The sequence below is a fragment of the Trachinotus anak genome, unplaced genomic scaffold (genome assembly GCF_046630095.1).
Source record: "Trachinotus anak isolate AG129_WGS33_773 ecotype Australia unplaced genomic scaffold, CSIRO_AGI_Tana_v1 ptg000011l, whole genome shotgun sequence".
Taxonomy (NCBI): Eukaryota; Metazoa; Chordata; class Actinopteri; order Carangiformes; family Carangidae; genus Trachinotus; species Trachinotus anak.
The window spans coordinates 1,456,311-1,480,411 of NW_027273862.1; the positions used below are offsets into that span (position 1 = coordinate 1,456,311).

The window sequence follows — 24,101 nt, forward strand, 5'->3', positions numbered from 1 at the left end:
GCTGGGCATTTTACCTCTCTGGTGTCTTCCTCCGCTCCTCCAATCATGCTTTCAATCAGTGCCCAGACCATTTCTGCTACAATTACAAACATATCTAGTCATATCTAAGTGCTCTATGAAAGCAACTGGGCTTGCTTGAGGACATTTCACTTCTCAACCAAGAGGCTTCTTCAGTTCTGACTGACTGCTCCAAGCATTTTTCATGGTTGTTAACACCTTGAGGGTCACACATGAGTCAAATGAGTCATTAGAGTCACAGGAGTCATGGTGTGGTTGGGTGTTAAGCTATTGTGGGAGGAAATTCAGGACTGCATTGTGAGTGGCTGTTGTAGACCACCTCCTCTGTGGAGAGATGGTTCTAAACACAGGTAGCAAATCCACAGGGAAACACAAGGGAACAGACAGACAAAGAGTAAGGGGAAAACAGAGACTGTGACTGGCAAGGGTAATTGGGAACAGGTGCAACAAATTGGGGTCGGGCAAGCAGAAAGGCAGGAAACAAGAAGGGCGGGAAATAAAACGAACAGACAAACAGAAGTTAAGTAATTACAGAATAAATGGAAATGATAAGAGCACAGGCAATGTCACACAGAGGGACAGATCATGACAAAAGCTGATAATGTGAAAAAATACTAAAAAGGAATTTTTAATAATTACCTTTTAATACAATTCCACCTGATCAATGGCCAAACAGTCAGTTTTCCAGGGACTGGAAAGAGTTCTGTATCGTTCTGACAGCTGTTGACAGCTTACTCCACTTGCTTGCACAATTTTCTAAGACTCACTTCCTGAATCACAAAACAAAATTAATTTCATGCATGAACAATATTTTTTGTATGTGATCATGAATATTTTAGCCTATTGCAATTATTATTATAAATGTACAATGCTGCTGTGATAAATAAAATGCATTATTTCATTATTTGATTTTGCATGCTGTGTAAAATTTTCGTGATCAAGGAGACTTTTGTTGAGGGGGATTTTTTTTTTTAAATTAACAGTTAAAGACACATCATTTAAAATGCATAGGTTTTTCCCAAATAATCATTACCTACATCAAGAAAGACACTGGTGTAAATTATTTCCAGGGAGCACAGACAAACGCTGGTACCTTTTGGTTTTGCCTGAATTATCTCCCTTTATGTTGATCCTGCCTACCCTTACTTTACTTTGGAAAAATATTGTCTCGTTGCACTGGTTATGACAGGAATCTCAGCTCTCAATTTTATGTGATTCATTTGATTTTTATTTTGACCAAATTTTATATGTAATCCCCCAACAATATATTTATTTATTTATTTATTCTGCGTGCGAATTTTCTGACTTATTTTATGAACGTGTTTTTGATAGTCCCATTAGATGTTGTTCTCCTGACGTATACTTTTTGAATAAAGTTGTGTAAGTTAAAAAAGACGTTTTCCCGTCTCTTTACAACCAAGAGTTAATAACGTTCTCGTTCTTGCGTCTAGTCTTTGTATAGAAATAAAATATGAATCACAGCCATAAATGTTACAACACTTATTACATCTACTGTGAAAACCCCAATAAGAACCTCGGCTTTATTTTTATTATCCTTAGTTGGACATTTATATTTATCTGTGACGGTATGCTCTGCTGCTATTGTCGCACCTGACTGAACAACTGAGCTTTAGCTTTTCGATTGTATTGTGAAAAGGTGAAAAACACTTGATGTGCACTGCAATGTTGATGTTGTCAAAGTGACCGATATTCTGCTGTTGGTGGGTCACTGGCCACGCCTGTCCTGTCCTGTGATGTGGTGGTGGCTGAGAGCGGACCGTGAATGCACCGTTAATGTGAGTCACATGACAGGCCAGCCTCTCCGACTGATCTGACACACATCTAAGAATCATGGTAAGCGTTTCTCTAAATATATTGTTATTTTATGCATCCGCATGTTTTCTTCGGACAGCCGGCTGTGCTCAGCCTCGGTCAGTGCAACAACCAGCCTCAAGTGTGTTAAACTGATCTAAAATTAGACTTTTACGTGAGTAGTACTGTGGCCTAACGTCTGACAGCGGTTAGCACGGCTAACAAGCTACCAACTGACTGCATCGGTGTAGCCAAGTGTTTCACCGAAATGTTCGTTTTATTCACGTTATCTTTAAAGCATTCATCACACCATATTCCACATTTTGTTTTGTATCAAATGAACCTGTAAGAACAACCTCAGAGATTTCCGGGACAAAACAGGTGACAACAACTAACGTTAGCTGTTGTTTAGCTTGCTCTTCCGCTTTGCTGTGTCATATATTTTACTGTTGCTTAATGTTATGGCCCGATCTCCTTTCTGCATAAACAGTAAGAATTATGCCTGGTTAGCAGCAGTGCTATGCCCAACCACTTAAAAGGCCAGATCACATACATTTCATACATGTTTTCGTACATGTATGTGCGCGAATACATGTCGCGCTAACATATAAGTAGTTACATATGATACCGACGCGCTCTGATGGACTGCCGGAGTTCGGGGACTCATTCCGGGCAGCCTGGGTTCCGGAAGCGGAGGTCCTTTGTATGTTTTACACAGGACATGGTCACTGCCAGTCCATCAGTGGAAGTCTTTGGATGAAATGACTTTGCTGTTACAAACATAAATAGATACATTAAGTTAAACCTTTGCAGTAAGTATTGCAGCTCTTCATTGGATTAAATTCAGTAAGTTTACATAAAGCACAAACTGAAGCCAATTTTATTTCTATAATAACAATGTAAAGTAATGTGATGTTGATGCAGGTTCTCCCATGGTTCTGTTTTTTGTAAATCAGTCAAGTCAACTGCTAACACAGCAATTTGCAGGTCAAAAGATTTCATAGCATTGCATTAGAGTGAAATGCTATCTGATGATTTTCTCAATTCAATCTGCCCAATCACTAGAATAACTACTTATTGGTACATAAAGCAATGATTCAGATAACTGTGTTTTCATCCTCTGATTGCAGCCGACCACACAGCAGTCTCCCCAGGATGAACAAGAGAAGCTTCTAGATGAAGCTGTGCAGGCTGTCAAGGTCCAGTCTTTCCAGATGAAGCGATGCCTGGTAGGATGACCTCAATATGGGTGTGATAGTTATTTAATCATTGGCTCTCAGCCCTCTTTTGTATATTGCACCTCTCGTGACGAGCTGACCAGCCTTAGGGATCCCTTTGCTGAGGGGAAACTACTGGCATCATCAGCGCCATTTTTTCAATTTTATATTTTCTTTAGGAAAAATGATTCCTCATCATATGTTTAATATCCATTATTGTCTTTACCAAGCAAATCTACCCTCAAGTTGTTCAGCCCACTGAAAATGGAAATTAAGCTGAGCAGGCCAGTCAGCTTTGGTTTTGGCTCATTGGTTAGTTTATTTTTTAGCCTGTTTTCAGGCTAAAAAATATGCAAAAAATAAAAATCATATTGCTATTATTTTTGACAGATATTTGCAATGAATCACTGTTTTAGTGGTAATGGTATTTTTTTATTTTAACTGAAAAAATATGAAAGAAAAGATGATGACATGATTTTTGCTGGGGTCTGTATGAAACATGCATGTTCTTTTACTTTTGGACAATTTGTAGGCCAGGGCGTCTCTATAGCACCACAGTGCTTCATTTATAATGAATATGTATCATATACATGTATGAATAGGTATGTTGTGACACATTTGTCATTTTCAATTGAAGGCTCAGAGATAAGGGGCTGCATTGAAACCAGTGTGTACCTTTTTATACATGTGACATAAGTGGTATATTGAAATACTGAAATGTTTTGCTTGTGAAGATTTAGTATGGCCATAGCTTATGTTGTGTTATGTGGTCTGCAGGACAAGAACAAGCTGATGGATGCTCTAAAGCATGCCTCTAACATGCTGGGTGAGCTGAGGACCTCCATGCTTTCTCCAAAGAGCTACTATGAGCTCTGTATCCTTGGACACTGGACATTTCAGTAAAACAGACACAAGGTTATGTAACAATGAACTAAAAACTGATGTTTTTGCAACAGTAGGCAGCTAAATTATAGGCCAAGAGTCCAGCACCATAACACCAGGAAAACAAGCAATCAGTAATCTTGACTATTCTTTCCTTTCTGCAAATATGGCCCAGCCTTAAAGAAAAAGCAGCTTATGTCAGTTATGTTAAAAAAGTGGTGTTCAGTACAGACATCCATAAGTGGCGCAGAAGTGCAATAACAAAGCATTTCTCTGGTTGAGGTCAGGCAGCCAATTTCTCACTCCACAGTTCTCTGCTGTTGCCCATGTGAGCACCATGTGATTCCCCCAGCAGAACTGTGGAGTCCCCAAGATGTGCCTGCTCTGAAAAAAAATCTGATTCTATGAAAGCAGGGTGCAAGCCTCATCCAAGTTCAATAACAGATTTGGTTTGCTTCCAGAGCCGTTGCTCTGTGTCAAGGTGAACCCATCTATAGCCAGTGTCGCTCACATCTCGGCTCTCTTCCCACTAAAGACAGCCCATGTACCAAAAACTAGTTTCCATAAATGCAGGTCAAAAATACCAAAGCCTCTGCATATCCTCACCATTCTGCTGGCAATATACTGAATCCTCATGACTGCCAACCTACACCAGACTGAGCCCAGCTGGTGCAGGCCCAGCCATCAGACGGCTCACCTTGGCTCGGCTACAGAGAATGGCCCTTATTCAAGGCTATGTGATTCTTTCCTTTCCTAGCCTCATATCAGGCCATTCACATATATGGACTCAAGAGCTGGAATAGCCTGTGGTTCACTGTGAATGACACCAGGTGTTGCAGTCCAGCGCCCCCAGTGAGCTACAGGGGAAAGCTGAGAAAGGCTCAACTGCAAATGTCTTCTGATGCAATACAAGTGACAACGAGGCAAGAACCAATTGTGCTCGTTGAACAAGAAGCATAGAGCTCTTTACTACTTGCTACCAGTGCAGATGCAAGATGCTAATCAGTCTTGGCAACTTGTGCATTATCATTGTGTTAAAGCAGTTTCACCAACAGCACAGTGAAAAGGCTACCCTGTACTTGAGAAACAAACAAACTGAGTAATCAACAACTCCCTTGTTTGTAGTATATTGTGGCTATGCAAGAGCTGACCAGTCAGAGCAGAGTATGTCCAACCTTCACGAAAAGCCCAAAACTCCCAACTACTCTGTATCTGCATGAACGCAACGTAAGGCTTCTTGAATCAGTCAGACTGTGTCTACACAAGATGTAGCAGCATGTTAGCAGAGCAGCAGCAGCACCTTCAGTTGTCTGTGTCTATGCAGACACAGACGATTTTGGCTTCGCTCAGACGTCAGTACACAATCATGGTAGTTGTGCGGGAAAAATGGAAGAAAATAGACTTGATGCATAAAAAAATGCTTCAGGCCACTTTTATGAGCAATAGTGTGAGTGAAATGTGAGACACTACAGGAAAACTGGATCAATGAGAATGGAAGAGTTGGTGAAAAATTAGTGTAGACAACTATGTGTAGACAACTTTGTTGTCAGACTGAATCTGAGGTTGACATGTTGTGAGCAGGTATTGTTGCATGTGGATAAGCCATAGTGGGTTTGTGCTGGTCCCTAACCGTCCTTTCAGACATGGCCATCTCTGACGAACTTCACTACCTGGAGGTTTATCTGACTGATGAGTTTGCCAAGGGACGCAAAGTGGCAGATCTCTATGAGCTGGTCCAGTATGCAGGGAACATCATCCCCAGACTGTGAGTATCACCTTCACTGAACCTCCATCACATATTCAGAGCCTTATTTTAAACTGAATTTTATTTTCAACCACTCTGGATCTAACATAAAACAGCGGTTATGAGGGTTAAGTGCTGACTTTACACTTAAAAGTAGGAAGTAGCTGGTGATTATTTATCTGGATGGGGCTACAGGCATTGGTTGTTTCTACTAAGTCATTAGTGGTGTTACTGTCTAGCTTGGTGCACTATGCTTTGACTACAGAAGACTGTTATATTAAGAATAAAATTTTAAACAGTTAAATCAGAAAAGAAAACACACTCAGTGTGCAGCCAACCGCTCAGCTTGGCTGTCTCTTTTCTCACCAAATCATCCTCTAGAAAACAAAGAAAACCTTGGACCCCAAAAAAATATTCTTCTAACATTTAAATTTAAACATTTTAATGTACATCAATTCCAACTTCTCATAAACACAATAGAAAATATACTATTTTGGGGATGATTTTGTATGTAAACTTTTTTTACATCAAGATTCAAACATTGTTTCCTGAGAAATTGTCTTGCAAAGTATTAAAAAAAATCCTGGATCTGAAATTCCTTTTACTGGATCAGCACCAAAATCTAATGGGTTCTTCCCTGACCCCTCCCTTCACCAAGTTTGATGTAAATTGGTTTTCTACTTTTTGTGAAATCCTGTTGAGAAACTAACAAAACCAGCAAACAAACAAATACACAAGGGTGAAAGCAAAACCTCCTTGGTGGAGGTGAATCAAATGGCCACTGATGCACCATGGGTATGTGGTTTATGCAAGGAATCCACTGTCCAAATGAAGCCATTGTGGTTTTGGATTTATTTTCCCAAACAAACAAGCAAACAGAAAAAAGTGATAGTAACTGGCTGCACAGATCCACTACTTAACACAAACACATGCTGGCGTCTGAGGTTTTATGAATGGAAGAAGCCTGCAGTTGTGTGTGAAGTAGTGTGTCCTCAAAAAGCCTGTACTTGCAAAATTCCAGCACCCTCAAGGTATCAAACTTGTGATGAAATACTGACTTACTGACTAAACTCCAACATTTTAGCCATTGTCCAATACAGCTTTTACAGTATCAACATCAGAAGGGCTGTATGTGATGTCCATTAAAATCTAATCTACATAAAGCAAATATGATAGTGCATGTCCTCTGGATCATTAACCAGTATTGGAGCTCCCTCTAGTGACACAAGTGTGGAAAAAACACCATTATTGGAAATACACGTGGATTATATGCAGTAATGAAAATAACTGAAATAAATGTAAATAAAGTGATCAGGACTTGCAATAAAATAAAACCAAATGAATAAGAAGATCAAAAAGAGATCATCTAAGTTTAGATTTCTCTTATTTGTCTTTCTGAAAAAACAAAACTGAGATAGTGTTTCAATCAATGTGATCTCAGAAATAAAACATCAGTGCGCACACAGAAGTGTGAATGTCTTGTTATGTGTTGTTACCATTAGTAACATGAATATATGTGTGTGTGTATATAATTTTTTTTAGTGTATTACTTAATTCAAGGTATTTTTTAAATTAAGGAATTAAATTCTGAAAGCTGTTGTGTTATTTAAAGAGATAAGAGTTCAGTGGAAACCTAACACAATGTTAAACTGACTTTAGAGTCAGATGTCCTGTTTGTGGATGTGTATGTTAAAAAAGAAATTGATTGTGATAAAAACTCTTAACTCTCCAAATGCCATCACGTTGTTGGGTCAACTGAAAACTTCAGTTCATTAAATAACGCCTTTGAACTCCAGTCGTTAATCATATTTTATATATCAATTGAAATATTTTTTATTTTGTTTTGTTATGTAATGCTATTTATTTCAGCATTTACGTGTGTTCCTTATTGTCATTTGTCATTTTCATGCAGCACAGCAGTATTTAAGAATATAAATGATAAACTTTGTGAAAAACCTTAAAAATGTGCTCACCTGTTGACTATCATGCAGAATTGAGCCAAAAATGACAATAATTTTGTAGCTGCAAGTTGCACAGTTTACAGGTTCTGACCCTTTTGTGCTCCTCCAGAAGGAGGCAGTTTTCCAAAATTAAAGGTACAACCATCAACAAGATGCAGTAGCTCCCACATACAGTACGCCACCTGGACTACGTTTAAGTTCAGTGTGCTGCTTCTTATAAATAGATGTCAGGCTTCATACAAATGTTTGTTTGTGGTTTAAATGAATCAGATCAAGACTTTTTACTTTGTCCCTCTCTCTGCAGCTACCTGCTGATCACAGTGGGTGTGGTGTACGTTCGCTCCTTCCCTCAGTCTCGTAAGGACATTCTGAAGGACCTGGTGGAGATGTGTCGTGGTGTCCAGCACCCACTGAGGGGCCTCTTCCTCAGAAACTACCTGTTGCAGTGCACCCGTAACATACTGCCAGATGATGGAGAGCAGTCAGAGTAAGCAAGTCAAGCTTTTTCTCTCTCTCTGTTCTCTCCCTTAGAATAGTGTCCTGCAACTTAAGCAGTGTCTCAGGGGCTGTGTCCTTTGAAGGCTGCATTTAAAGACCAACAGCTTCACAGCAGCACAACAAGGCTGTCCCATGTCAAAGGCTCCTTCAAATGCGTCCTTCCTTACCAGGGCAACGAAGGATTCAACGGTTGGATCTTTCGCAAACATACAAGCCACAATGTGTCTTTGTAACGAAGTGTTTGAATGTTTTGATGTTTCCTTGCTCTAAACTTGTCGTCTTTTCTCCACAGGGGATCAGAGGAGATGACCGGTGATATCAACGACTCCATCGACTTTGTCCTGCTGAACTTTGCAGAAATGAACAAGTTGTGGGTTCGGATGCAGCATCAGGGTCACAGCCGAGACAGAGAGAAGAGAGAAAAGGAACGACAAGAGCTTAGGATTTTGGTCGGCACCAACCTTGTCCGCCTCAGCCAGCTGGAGGGTGTCAATGTGGACAAGTACAAACAGGTGAGTGATTTGTGTGTAACACGTAATTAACCAGTTTGAGATGGAATGGTGAAAATGAGTGAAATGGTTACGAAGTGTGAACTATGTCACAGTGGACTGAAATCAAATGGGGACTTGCTAAGAGATTCTCTCACCCTGCTGACAGCTCTGCAGTGTAACAGCCTTGAGCTGATGTTAGTTTTATAGACCGACTCTACAGGCTGCTCCACAGCTGTGAATCTTACTGATCCTGAACTATTAATTTGATAAGTTTGATAGACTTAATACTGAATACTAGAATGAAATTTAAGAAAGTAACGTGACCACTTGTTGAGATTTTAACTACTCTTAAATCTGAAATATTGTTTTTATGGCCGAAAGGAGAAACTTCACAGAGGTGTGGGATTGTGGGATTGGGAAGGGCAGTTAAGTGTTAACTTCATGCTGTTGGACAGAGGAGATACTTAGCTGTACTTGGCAGAGAGGAGAGGTGGGCATGAGTTTAGCTCAAACATTTGAAGAAGACATACTATTACTTAATTATTCAGACCCCTTCACTTTTTGCAAATTTGTTTGCATTTAGATGGATAAAAGTGCTATTTTCGGCCCATCATTTAAATGTATTAATACTTAAAGATTTAAGTTTTTAATTAAGGTATTTGTTTAATTTCCTGAGAACATGGCAGTGGTGTGATCTTATCGGCTTCCTGTCCAAACTTTTCCTTGCTTGGATTAAATGTGAAAAGATGACACAATGGATAAAACTATATATGGTCTCTAATGTTTAAATGTATACATTTTATTTTGCAACCTTGCTCACCATTTTAACATGTTTCTCAAATTTTAGCTGTGAATCTAAGACAAAGAGAGATATTTTACTTCTCAAACTTAATCATTAAGTTTAACCGGTTAACTGTTGATGAAAGACAAGCAAAATGACACCATTTTCTCTATGCTGAATGTAATACATGAAATTTCAGTCTATGCTGCTATGGACTGTAAACACTGTAACAGTGAGAAGAAATTGAAAAAAAAAAGTTGTACTAGTTAAATATGTGACCCCATGATCCACATATATGTGAATACCTGCACAAGACATGATTCTGTTCAGTTATTTATAGATAAACTGAGGAGAAGTGAGCCAACAAGTCAGCTTATGTCATAGTTGCTGTATTTGACATGTATCTTGGCATATAATGTATAGTCATTTAGCTGTCCGGATAATTTGACATCTGTCTGTTAAAATGGTTTTTCCTCTGTATGTTTCTCTCCACAGATTGTTCTTGCTGGAGTGCTGGAGCAGGTCGTGAACTGCAGAGACTCGTTGGCTCAGGAGTATCTCATGGAGTGCATCATTCAGGTAATATACCTGGAATGCACTGGTTCAGTCTGTGCTGGTGCCACAGGAGACTGCTGACTTAGTTCTCAGTGGCACATCAGACATTGGCTTCGTGCTACTTTACATAGAAATGATACCACGCAAGTCTGGTATACAGATTTGACAGTGATCGATTTTAGATCTTTACTCTGGTAGGACACAAGTTAACGGGCTTCAGTGAGCTTGCTTTTCTGCCAGTGGTGGAAATTAATTTAACAATACTGACATTTAGTTATTTATTGATGAATCCTCAAATAAAGAGAGACAGAATCAAAGACAGAAAGGAAGGGTAAGCGCATGTTGGTGAGTAAGAGAGTGTTTATGGACACAAGGGGGAGGCGAAACTTTCATCTGTCAATTGTTGATGTATTTCCTGCTTCACTGGTGAAGTGAATGGTGCTACACTGCAGAATGGAGACAACCAGAGTGACAGCTGTGTCATATGGATGGATCCAACATGTGTTGAGTAAACCTGCATCCTTCATCTGTCTGTGGGATGAGTATCAGTAAAACATGCTGACCTCAGAGTAGAGTAGAGTAGCTTGCACTGTTACATTAATTTGTTTTTAGATTGAGAGTAAGAAAAAGGGAAAGTAGAGGTTAAGACCTGATTTTGAAATGTGGGCTTTAGGTTTTGGGTCCAGTCTGGGTTCTGGCTGAAGGGTAGCTGTTGAGTCTGAGCCAGTATCTCATCACATTTTAGTTAATTTGTATAATCACTGTAAATGTCATATTCTGTATACTGTAAAAATGTACAGTACTGTGTTTAGTGTTAGGCACTAAAAGTTAGTACTGTCTCCAACCACAGATTTTCCTGGTTGACTAGTAGTCATTAGTTCACGCCATTAGTTGACTAGTCCACGCACATGTATGATGGTAATTTAATTATTTAAATATGTACAGTATTTTTAGGGGGCATCAGAAAATGGTTGGAGTCCAGGACATAGGAAACACACAGAGAAACACAAAACTATAATAATGAGCCTTTGAAATTTTAACAGCAGTAATAATTCCAAAAGTATGGGAACAACAAGCAAAGTGAGTGTTGGAGGGAGCCACCATGCTAAGTGGCTAATTTTGATCTACGTGCATATTTCAAATGACAAGCCATTTTTGAAGGTGGTGAAAAATAGGCGAATGTTTGTCTGCAGAGTTTGCATGTCACCCACTTGGGGCCATCCTTTACCCTCTCGTAATGATCCCACACTTTGGATTTCCTGCCTCACATACTGCTGTGTAATTCCTGTTACAGACTGTCTCATGTTTACTATGCATTTCGATATATGAGGCAGTGTGTCCCTTAAGAGTTCCTGTGAGGCCATAAAGCAGGAGCTGTTGGCAGTCACGCTTGTGACATGTGTTACGAAGTTGTTGCTGCTGTCCGTACTATATCGCTATGTTCTTTGATTATTTTATTATTAAATATGCCCAGTTAGATTCCACTTCCAATCAACACTTGGTCGACTAAGACTCTTCTTATCTACGAATGTTTGGTTGACTATTAGGGGGGCATTAAATTGTTTTATTTTTTATTATTTGCCAATTTACAAAGTGTAGTAAACTGGAAAGACCTAAATCAAAGACACAGTTGATGTGACCACCCTTTGCTTTTAAGAAAGCACCAATTTTCCTCAGCATGCTTGTGCACCGTTTTGCCAGGTACTTTGCAGGTAGATTGTTCCAAGCATCTTGGAGAACTTCCCACAGTTCCTCTGTGGATTCAGGCCGACTCAGTAGCTTCTATCTTTTCATGTAATCCCAGACTGACTCAATGATGTTGTGATGTGATCTCTGTTATGGTTGTACAATCTGTTAAAGATGCTAAAGATGGTTCTTTATGACTCTGGCTGTGATTGGGGTCATATTGCAGAATGACTTTAGCACCCATCAGATGCCTCCCTGATTTAGTTGCATGATGGATAAGAATCTAAACATCTAAATTTAGAACTAAAGCAAATACAAAAAGTAAATTTTATTTTAGCAAAACATAATATTTAAATATTAATTTGAAGACAAATGATATTCTGGACAGTGTTTAATTTAAAAATATCACCAGACAGTGAAGTGAACATGGTCTGTTCTTGTCTGAATTTTCAGTCTTCATGTTTATTTCATACTGTAGATAAATAGATACCACACTCTACACTCTACACTCCTGGACTAAAAGAGTCTTGTCTTGTAAGGTTTTCCCAGACGAGTTCCACCTTCAGACGCTGAACCCTTTCCTGCGCTCCTGTGCTGAGCTTCATCAACATGTCAATGTCAAGAACATCATCATTGCCCTTATTGACAGGTACAGTTTGAGTCACTGTAAATCAACAAAGTTAAGGATGTAGAAACTCTGTAAATACCTCTTTTGTTTGACATTTGACTGTGTTAGCAATCTCATTATTTGCATATTTTTTAAAAGCAAAATTAACATATTACATTAACCAATTATGTGAATTGTTTATGTCCTTTAAGTATCCAGAAAATTGTGTACCATGTGATACAATCCAATATAACAGCCACACAAAAAAAACACTTAGAGAATGCAATGTTCAGTCTTACTGAACTAATACATTTTCGTTTTAAAGGATCAGAGACGGAGTATAAAGCAGTCATGGTGCCAGAAAACGTAGATTAGGAGTCTACGTTTTCTGGAGAAGGGTAACACGAGTGTGACGAATCAGGGACGGATACATCATGACTGATGAGACCGAATCCGGGAGCGAACACTGGTGTCTGCATCATCGTTTCCAAAAGTCTGTTTCTGCCCGTCCATACTAAAACACAACCCTGGAGTTTTCAGACTAAAAGCAGCATTTCCAAAATCTCCAATTTAGGGCTTGAGCTGTGTGGATGGCAGGTGTAAACATAGCAAAAGTGATTTGTTTTAAAACTAAAACAGATTATTGTGGACGTAACCTTAAATTCTCTCTGTCAATTTCTGTTTTGTATTTCAGACTTGCTCTGTTTGCGCATCGAGAAGATGGTCCTGGTATTCCAGCTGAGATCAAACTGTTTGACATCTTCTCTCAACAGGTGGCCACTGTCATTCAGGTAGGTTACATCAGGTTTACCTGGTCTGTGAGATCATTTCATCACACAGTAAATATGCTGTCTCATTCAGGCAGAATTTATTTTTCAAGGTGAGAACATGACATGATTAACAGACATATCTGTTTGTTCTGGTTCTACTGTAACCCACTGTCCTGCTTGCTACTGGCTACTGCTGGCTGTTTTGATGGTTTTGTACCTGGATTTCACTGCACATTTTCCAGTGTGGGTTTCAGGAGACTGACTCAGTCATGCCCACTGTCATTGTGTGGCAAATGCAGACGCAGCTCTTTGCAATTCAGTTTTGATTAGGTCATCAGCTGTTTGATATCTGACTCTCAGCACATAGTATTTGCACATAGTACATGTTTGGACCTCATTCGTCCAAAGACCTACGAGTCTACCTGTGCAAGTCCACTGAGCAAGACCTCTTTTCCTAAGTGGGATTTATACCTCTCTGAACTGTTTGTCAGATGCTCGGACAGTGTCAGAAACCGCCTCCGCCCACTCTCAGCTCATTTTGTGATTGGCCATTTGTGTTGAGTTGAGAGAGGAGCCAGGCATTGTACTTTTCTCTCTGGTGGTCTGTTTTTTTCATTTGTTACACATATGCCCAGGCTAAATCTGAGCATAGCATAAGGTGACTCGTCTCTTCCCTACTTCCAAGGATGACCAGTGCCACTGCAGATCCAAACAGAACTGATTTATTTATCAATCAGGGTAGAAAAGGCGTCAGGGTGAGCAAAGCCATAATCTCAGCCAAAGTCCCACTTATTCTTATTTACGGTCCACGAGGACAGTTGTGTGATTATTGATGAGCTGGTCCTGCAGGACCTCATCCTGACAAGAAACAGCACAACAGACAACCTCAGTTAAATGAGTCAGACCATTTATTCATTCAGCTCACTGCTTCCCCTCCTGACTTTTACTCGTTGATGGTCTCTGTCCGACACAGTCTTCACAAACTCCAGCCCTCTCACGTCTCAACACTTAGATCACTCCCACTCTCTGACACCTGAGCACATTCTCCTCACTAACGGTAAATGATACAGATAGATTCTCCTCCTCTCTAAGCTCTTGTCTGGACAATCTCTGCCCTCATTAAACTCACTCAAGCTCTTCCATCACAGCCATGGTGATCTGATGTTTTACACAGGCAGCAGACCAGTCTCAGAGCTGCTGAGAGAGATCCGACAGGCTGCTCCCACTAATACCTTATACTAATACCTTATTTTGAGAGAGATCCTCTCTCAAAATAATCTACCTGATCCAAATCTGGTCTCAAGAGCAGTTGTTCTACTGAAACTGCACCGCTGTGCTCAGCCAGCAGGGAGTCCCCCTGATTATCTACTGATTATCCACTCACGTGATGTCCAGCTCTATCTAGTCATGTTCATGAGAAATCAAAAGTGTTTTCACCTCATCTGAGCAGCCACACTTCAAAGTGGAGTGAAAAGCTGGTCATCATGGAGAGGGGGAGACGTGCTGTCTTTCCTCTGCACAGCTGTCCAGTCATGATGTGAAGAGAGTGTAAATGTCAGACACTGCCCCCCCCCCCCCCCCCCCCCCCCCCCCCCCCCCCACTCTGATGTGGGAAAGGTGTGGAGGGAGGGGTTTTTATAGCTCTGTCCATCTGGCGAGCAGTTCTGACGGATACTGGCACCTAAAACGTTCCTATTTGATGTACTGTACCAGAGTTAGCTTAAAGCTAATTTTGATCTTCAGTCCTTTGGCAGGTCACAATTAAAACATAACATAAACATAAAACTAACGACAAACGCTGTACAAAGATTAGATTGTGATGTTTGTTTATGGCCAAAATTACAATAATCTGAAATAAGCACCTGATAGTCTGATGGATTTTCAAGTAATGAGGGAGAACTAGCACCTATTTATTTATTACCAGCGGGAGCTTTAAACATTTTTGTAGCTTGTATCAGAATCTCTGCTGTTTGAAGTTTTGTTTCTCTGCTCTTGTTCTTACTTTGTTACTTTGATCAAACATTGATCATTGAACAGTTTTTAGCATCACAATGTACAGACACATCACCAGAAGAAACTAAACAGGCTGCTGCTCCTGAGCTCTGGTGACTTCAGGTTAGAGTGTCAAACAAAGGTTGGTCTGACCATGCTGATGTTTTCACTGTCTGATTCCACCTCCTCCAGTCTCGCCAGGACATGCCATCAGAGGACGTGGTCTCTCTCCAGGTCTCTCTCATCAATTTGGCGATGAAATGCTACCCTGAACGTGTTGACTATGTAGATAAGGTCCTGGAGAGCACTGTGGAGATATTCAACAAGCTCAACTTGGAACAGTAAGTCCCCAAACTCCTGAATGAAGACAGTGTGTTTGGGCTTTGCTGAAAGGGATGCCTGCAAGATTAGGGACTCGTATAGGTGGGTTCAGGGAGGGAGTCCAGCAGTTACTGAAGATTTGATTATTATTTAATGTTTTCCAGTTTCACTTCAAACTGTCAGGACTAAGAAATGTCATATAGCAGGGTTGCAGTTTGTCACTTTGTAATAATTTTTAAGGATTTAAACCTTTTTATCACAATTATGGTCACAGGCAGGATAGAACAGTAATGTGTACTTAGTTAGCACGCATGTGTCACATGATGTGTTTGACCCGCTCTCTTCCTTCTTGCAGCATAGCGACCAGCAGCGCAGTGTCAAAGGAGCTCACCCGACTGTTGAAGATCCCAGTGGATACCTACAACAACATCCTGACAGTGCTGCAGCTCAAGCACTTCCCTCCTCTCTTCGAGTACTTTGACTATGAGTCGCGTAAGAGCATGAGCTGCTACGTGCTGAGCAACACACTGGACTACAACACCACCATCGTGGCACAGGAACAGGTCGGTTTAGTACGTTGATGTCAACATTTTCGTGTTTACCTTTTAACCACACTCAGTTCACAGTTCATTAGGTACACTTAGCTAAAACTCATGCAGTCTGATACAGGAGTCCTACAATAAATCCTCCTTCATGGAGGTTATAATGTTGAGTTTGTGTTGTAGCCTGTTGTATGGTCGTTCTGAAGGCTGCAGTTTGTGGTGCTGTTTAGCGGTCCAGCATTATGTGTACAGGTGTTTCTCCTATTCTATCCACATATATTTATATCAATGAGAGTAGGATAAATAACAGGAACACCTCTATATAAAGCAAAACGTTCGACAGCACCCAAACTACATCCTCCAAAATGATCACACAGATGAATCAACACCTCTCTAAAACAATTTCAGTGAAAACTCAACACCATAACCTTCATGAAGGAGGATTTATTGTAGGACTGATGTATTAGGCTGGACTAGTTTTAGCTAGGTCTTTCTAATAGCCTACGAAATGAGTGCAGTGTAACAGTGAACGACATTCAATGCCAACACTTAAATTATTTATTTTTGTAGTATGTGTGCTTACCAAAACACCTACATATAAAGGTTAGAGAAAGATCATAGTCACAGTTAGACGCACTCATTTTTTTAATTTTTAGCTTATGGTTCAATTATGGTCTGTGACAGGATGAGCAGTCATGAAAGTCAGCCATGCTGCACACCCACACAGTGGAGGAATATTTGTGCCATTTCTAGGAGAACTGCACCAGACAAAGCAGGTTTATACCTGACGCAAGGGATTAACGGGAGTCCTGCCATAGCTAACTCTGATGTGTGATTAGATTTAGAAGTAGCATCACTCTTTAAGCAACTTGATGCACAGTACATGACTATTGACTGGCAGGGCTGAGTATCAGAGATCCCACAGATAAAAGAGGGTAGTGTTTACTAAGGATAATCCTTAAGTGACTGAGTGTCTCTTATAACTCTTAGTTACTTGAGTAAAATACTTGACCTGTGTCTGACTAATGACCTCAGACTGGTTGAGTCTCAGCCATGAGCAGAAAAAAATGTAGAAAAGCACATCAAATCAAAACTCCTCACTCCCTTCTTGGTTTCTCTAGGTGGACGCCATCTTGAATTTGGTATCCACGCTGATCCAGGACCAGCCAGACCAGCCAGTTGATGATCCTGACCCTGAGGACTTTGCTGAGGAGCAAAGCCTTGTGGGTCGTTTCATCCATCTGCTCCACTCTGAAGATCCTGATCAACAGTACCTTGTGGGTCCTTTTCTCTACTTTAAAGCAGCATGCTAGTGATTCTGTTTCTCATGTAACCACAGTCTATAGTGCTACTGCTGTACTTTATATTACTGTTGACTGTTTCAGAAGCTGTGCTGTAGTGTTTCCCTGTTTAGAGACTACTGTGCTGTAATGAATTACATGAATAATTGATTTATATATTGTATGGAAAACAGTGGCCGCTTTGAAAGTAGGAATTAGTTTTAAAAATCAGAAAAATGTGGACAGATTTAAAACCATCACTTTTTTCGTAGTTGTGTAACTTTATCATTCCCATGTCTCTGTTCATTCACGTTAACATTTCTGTTTTGTTTTTTTTTAGATTCTGAACACAGCCCGAAAACACTTTGGTGCCGGTGGAAACCAAAGGATTCGCTACACACTCCCTCCTCTGGTGTTCGCTGCCTACCAGCTGGCCTTCAGATACAAGGAGAACTCCTCAGTGGTGAGCAAACATCCATCCTCACCTCACATGTCATATTTGTAGTTTTATCTTTTCTGCCTTTAAATTATCTCAAATTTTTCTCCCGTCAGGATGACAAGTGGGAAAAGAAGTGTCAGAAGATCTTTTCCTTCGCCCACCAGACCATCAGTGCACTTATCAAGGCTGAGCTGGCTGAGCTGCCTCTTCGACTCTTCCTGCAGGGGGCACTGGCTGCAGGCGAGATTGGCTTTGAGAACCATGAGACAGTAGCATATGAGTTCATGTCACAGGTAAAATAAAACTCTCCTGAGCTTTCAGGCTCTGTCCTCCCATCCTTCAGAATGATTTTTACTGTCTATATTCACAAATCAGTTCCTGCAGGCCTCATATTCATGTCAAGTCAAGAGTTGAATTATTTATGCTTTAGGGTGAAAGCCACAGGTACTAAAACCTTCATTATATACAAGAGATGATAAAACAACACTTAGATTTTTATAGTGTTTTTATTTTTTTCAATCTACCGTACAGATTTCAAAGATTGAGGCACAACAGCCAAGCTAACTGAAAATGTATCAGGAAGACATCTCCACACACACACTTGTGCCTTTTGTATTTTGGAAATAATAAGTTGGCTGCAGCTATTTGTAAGTTTTGCTATTGCTACATAGCTAGAGTTAGCATTAACAGCTGTTTACTTCCCAGTCTAGAGGAAATGTTTCAAATTCAGCATCATACTTCATACTTTCTCATACTTCTCCAGCAGTGGGAAACAATGCCACTGTTAACTCGTCCTTCCATTGAATTTAGCACACTAACCAGCTAACCTCTGCCACTCACTGTAGCCTCCAATCTGCCCTGAAGATGTAGCGCTACTCTGAGGCCATATTATAACGTCTTGTCTTGTAAATGCAATGATGGCTGAAGCTGTTGTCAAGCGACAATCAACACTACTCACTCCTGGCAAGAAACCACATGGCAGAGAAAACTTACAAATAGCCTCTTTAAGGTAGTGAGTTGCCTGCAGCTACAGAGAGTCTGGGATTCACTTACAATATATGATTAATGGAAGTATTTGATGAGTCCTAATTATATGATAGAAAAGAGTTCAAGTGCATTTAAATGAATGATCAATACTCCAGCTGTCTCCTGTTCACATCCTTTGTCTCATTTATATCCTTCTCTCCCTCCTTGCCCACCACCCCAACCTCTTGCTGCTCACCTCTCCCCAGGCCTTCTCTCTGTACGAGGACGAGATAAGTGACTCCAAAGCCCAGTTGGCAGCCATCACACTGATCATTGGCACCTTTGAGCGGATGCGTTGTTTCAGTGAAGAAAACCATGAGCCACTGAGGACCCAGTGTGCGCTGGCTGCCTCCAAGCTGCTGAAGAAGCCTGACCAGTGCCGAGCCGTCAGTATCTGCGCCCACCTCTTCTGGTCTGGTCGCAGCACTGACAAGAATGGTGAAGAGGTGTGTTGGAGATGGAATGAAATACAGACATATGTGATAAGCTAAAATCAGCCTGGTTACATAAGAGTTGAGCTCAAACAGATTCACTCTGTATCTGGAAAATTCTTCCATCTTAAGCACACTGAAGCCCACTGTGTGGACACGACAAATTCAAGAGCATCTCATATATTTTTGGGCATTTTAGCTTTTATTAGTGAAGGGACAATAGAGAGAGGACAGGAAATTGGGGGTGGTGGGTGATGAAATGCCATATAGGTCATTATGATAACATGTCTTAAACCCTAAAATAACCAAGTGGAAGTCATGAAGAGACACTGCCAAATGATTATTGTAATTTTTTGTGGTGAACAATTTTTTTTTTAATTTGAGATGCATTCTTTGTTTGTGTTCAGGTGTGTGTACTTGGGTTCATGTGTTTAGCATGTTGTAAGATGATGCTATACTAACACAATGAATACAGTTAAAAAAAACTGTTAAACCCCTGTGATTACTGGGATGGCACAACAATTTCAAATTGAAAAAGCAGATGATATAGAAGGAAGTTCTTATCTAAAATTTTTCAACAATTATCTTTTAGTAATGTGTATAATACTAAGTTATAATTGACACATGTATGGTATGGTATCTTAAATCTGTCTCCTCAGCCATCATTGCTAACTAGTGCTGTTGCATCTTTAGATCCGCGATGGTAAGCGAGTGATGGAGTGTCTAAAGAAAGCCCTGAAGATTGCCAACCAGTGCATGGACCCATCACTGCAAGTCCAGCTTTTCATTGAAATCCTCAACAGATACGTCTGCTTCTACGAGAGGGAAAATGATGCGGTAAGACAGCACACGTCAGATTTCGACATGAATGAGACATTTGTTCCAAGCTGTGCTATGAGCGACTTCAGTAACCAGGTTACTGCCGTCTCTCTGCGGTCATCTGATTCCTGAATAGAATAGATACGTTATTGTCTCCTTGGGGAAACTTTTTCCCAGTGAGTGAACATGTGGACATGTCATCCACAGTGGTCACAGGTAGGATAGAGGATGAGGTCATGCCAGTGGAGGACCACCGGCATGACTTCATCCTTAAATGTAAAGGAGAAACCTGATTTGTGTAATTGGTGTTGGGAGAAAAGCTGCACTCCACAGAGAGAGCTGATATCTTTTTACAGGTGATCAGGTGCAGGACTAAGACATCAGATAGAGAAAGTATCAGCTGTGACTGTTCCACATAGAGATGCATCCGTGTATTCAGAATGGTTAGCTTAAGACTGAAACTGATGTTAAAAATGCCCCATGGAGTTTTCTTGTAAACAAAGTTGTGTTTACATATATTTACACATGTTACTCACTAAAACTCACTAGGTGTATCCTTGAACATGTTGAATGTGTCCTTCCTTACAAAACATTTGCAAAGCCAGTTTTTAATATTGTGAATCATATTGTTTTCATCCAAGCTCGTCACTCCACAGCCTTTGATGGCACATGGTCATTTTGATGGTTTCAAATGACTGTGGGCACTGAAGTACTTCAAAGTCATTGTTTTTAACACAGAACACAGGTGGTTGCTTCCATATAGTGTGAATGCAGTTTGTAACAGATCCCACTGTAAACTATCTCGTATCCTCCGCCCGTCCAGGTGACTGTGCAGGTATTAAACCAGCTGATCCAAAAGATCCGGGAAGACCTTCCCAACCTGGAGGCAAGTGAGGAGACGGAGCAGATCAACAAACACTTCCACAACACACTGGAGCATCTTCGCCTGCAGAGAGAGTCGCCTGAGTCCGAGGGCCCAGCCTATGAGGGCCTGGTCCTTTAAAACTATTGCAGGTTGGAGGGATGTGGAGTCCATCCATAGATGTTTCACTATGTTACGAATATAAAACTACACACACTCACAAGGACACACAAAGTCGAGGAATAAAAATAAACATCAAGAAATGCTAAAAGAGCTCAGTCCTTTATTTTTTTTAATCATTATTATTAATTTTTTGCATCATTTCCTCCTCACTGTCCCTCTATAGCAGAACTGTTTTTCTGCAACAGGTTGGAGCTGTTACATTTTAAGAAATGTGTGTCAGCAACAGTGTACTTAGCTTCAATTTGCACTTGTGGCAAGTCTTAGGAATCATTCCTTTACGAATTCATACATGACCAATTTACCTTTAACCTGCATCACTTTATTGTCGATAGTAGACTTACTAGCTGTGATAGGTGTATACACTGAGTCATCAACCCCTCACTCGTTCACATCTTTCCATACTGAGAAGTGGATTTATTAGCTGAGTGTATAAAGGCTACAGAACATAGTAGTTTCGTTACAGCTGTGAAACATAAGAGCTAGTTTCCAAACCTGAATAATCAGTAACTCTGCTGTTCTTTAGAATGGCTTTAATGTTTTAAACAGGTTGGGACCAACAAAACTGAAGACCACACTAATGCAAACTCTTGCCCCACAGGAAAATCTGATGAATGTTTCAGAAGAGAGCATCTTCCCATGTTGTCAGACTTTGACTTTGGGAGCTCAAGTCAATTCACTAAATGATTGTGTGAGCATTGCATGACCCTCAGTCTTCATGCCATCTCTGCTGGGCTGCAAATAAAATTACAAATAACCTCACAAATGTAGTAATTTCTATGTGGGAAAATTTTAATTCTTATCAAAAGATCCCATCCTGTCACACCTCAGTAGCGCTTCTTTTTAACAACATCAGATTTGTCTTTTCATCTCTGTAGACTCCATATTGTATGTAACAGTTTATTTCTGGACCTCTCACCGGTGGATTGACACGTTCAGAACTGCAGCATGTGTTTGCATGCCCTAGTGTGCTTGTACCATATGGCCCAGCGTCAGTGTCAATTTACTCTATATAGATCCCACCAACTACAGTGTCTGACTTTCTCAAAATCTTGTTGATCATTGAAATCCTGTTGCTCAGTGACGCTGCCCTTTCGGATGGATCTGTTGTGGAGGGGGGAGGGGGGTGCAGCGTTTCCTCAGGATCGTTAGCTTGACAAGTTGCCATAGGGAGTACTGATGAACAAGTTTGTCTGTTAGATTTTGCTGCAGCATCTGACAGTGTTTGCTGATCTCTCTCTTTTTTAGCTATTGTTAATTTGTTGGAGGCAATATTCACTGATTTCTCTCCCCTTCTGAATCTGTGTGTAAACCCACTTGTAAATCAAATACAGAAAAAAGCAGATTAAATAGCAATTATCATTGTCATTTACTGAAATAAAATTGAAATTAACAATGAATATTTGCATTTTGTTAATTTTACACACAGCATATGAATATAATAAAATATTATCATTATTAATATATTGAGTGACTGTCATATATTATGGTGTTATGTTATTATCTCATATGTTTCTTAAATTACAGCAACATGACACATTGTACACTAATGGTTTTTGTCTCTCTGGCCTGTTTGTACGCAGCATCACTGTAACCATACATCAGTCTCATCTGTTGATAATCAGGAGCCAATGAGTCAGAGGTGGGGGTTTAAGTCACATAACTTGATGCAAGTCAGACTTAAGTCAAAAATTTGAGGATTGAGAGCTGCTTGACTAACACTGATGAAAGACTCAACTTTGACTTGGTATTAATGACTTGAGACTTGACTTAGACTTGAGACAGAAGACTCAAAAGGACTTGACTTTTTTTTTTATTAAATGTGTGCATTTCTAGATAAAAGTTTGAATTCCTTGTTGATACATGATTGGGTGATTTCAAACCTACCTACCTACCTACTAGCAGCGGACTAACACAGAGGCAGCCGTTATGGGGAGGGGCTAAGTTAATAAATACTGAGGGCATGCCTATGCCAAGGCCAAACAATCATACATATTAAAGAAAGTGATAAAAAAAAAATTCCTGGATGTCTCCCTTTAACCCGGATCCACACCAAAATGTAATGGGTTATTCCCTGACCCCTCCCCCATCCCTCCACCAAGTTTGGTGCAAATCAGTTCAGTACTTCTTTTGTAATCTACTGAAAAATAAACAGACGTGAAAATATAACCTCCTTGGCAGAGGTAATGATAATTATAAGACTAGTAATAATAACTGTAGCAGTGGGTGGCTGCAGTCATAAATCCAGCCTATATTGCCACATAATGTCTAATATCAGTAAGGTTTATAAGCTGTAAACAGCTGCAACAGTTTTCATTAATGTTGAGCTAAACTCTTCATGACCTCTGTCTTTTATTCAAATGTGGAAAAACCTTTTTGTCAGACAGCACCAAGAGAGCACCAAGTCTGTCAGTTTACACTAAGTGTCTCATCATTTAAATGTGTGTGAATGTATTGATTTACATGACACATGATAATACACTAATTAGCCTAAGTGTGTAATCTGATCTCACACTTGGCGTTACAGTCTAATTTATATATAAACATTTCAAATGGTTGAGTCAAAGAGTAGATTTAAAACTTTGAATTTGAAACTCTGTCTGTCTAACTGAGAGGGAGACTCTCTAACCACCGGACTACAGCCCTGCAACACTGAAAGGCTTCAAACAAAGAGGAGAGGAGAAGATGTCAATACAGAAATAGATCCAGTGTGTGAAAGTTGTTGACAGGCATTGTGAAAAATCAAACACACTTTCCATTTTACTCCTTCTAAGCTTCACAGGATGTGTTTACTGATCAATAATTTATGCTGGAAATGTCAGACAGAAATAGAATCATTTTTTACATGCAATTTGGGAGTGTAAACTTGTTTAACCATTTTGGGAAATAGTACTGGAATACATAGGGATATGGGGCTTGATGATACCTGTATCACCAAGATTGTGCTTATTGAGGGACCAAACGAGGGTAAGGGTCATTATGGCTTATGAATTATGGAAAAGCACTTGGATGGAGTCTATGTTAGAGATAGTATGATGTGAACACATGTTAGCTAAAGTTAACGATGAAGCTAAAAACATTCAGAGATCTTTGCTCACAGGACACTGTGATGAACTGGTTAAACTACTTTTAATTTCTAAATGTTTATTCTGGTTGTTTTAAATATGCTTTTTTTTAAAGCCCACTA

The 24,101-nt window shown here is 40.1% G+C and overlaps 1 protein-coding gene across 1 annotated transcript; it reads left to right on the plus strand.

Annotated features, from left to right (window-relative positions):
* The first annotated feature begins 1,740 nt into the window (after positions 1-1,740).
* On the plus strand, positions 1,741-22,314 carry vps35 (VPS35 retromer complex component). Its single transcript, XM_071488223.1, has 17 exons — positions 1,741-1,872; positions 2,961-3,059; positions 3,825-3,921; positions 5,571-5,694; positions 7,939-8,121; positions 8,425-8,644; positions 9,900-9,983; positions 12,185-12,294; positions 12,947-13,043; positions 15,207-15,355; positions 15,691-15,898; positions 16,999-17,154; positions 17,498-17,620; positions 17,710-17,889; positions 18,829-19,068; positions 19,747-19,890; positions 20,696-22,314. The coding sequence occupies exons 1-17, from the start codon at positions 1,870-1,872 to the stop codon at positions 20,873-20,875; spliced, it is 2,397 nt and encodes a 798-aa protein (XP_071344324.1). The 5' UTR covers positions 1,741-1,869; the 3' UTR covers positions 20,876-22,314.
* Positions 22,315-24,101: the final 1,787 nt, after the last annotated feature.

Bases quoted from the DNA above. Each gene is read 5' to 3' on its own strand.
- vps35 (XM_071488223.1), top strand. The intron at 12,295-12,946 runs GTACAGTTTGAG...TTTGTATTTCAG, and splicing joins ATCATTGCCCTTATTGACAG to ACTTGCTCTGTTTGCGCATC. The intron at 13,044-15,206 runs GTAGGTTACATC...CACCTCCTCCAG, and splicing joins AGGTGGCCACTGTCATTCAG to TCTCGCCAGGACATGCCATC.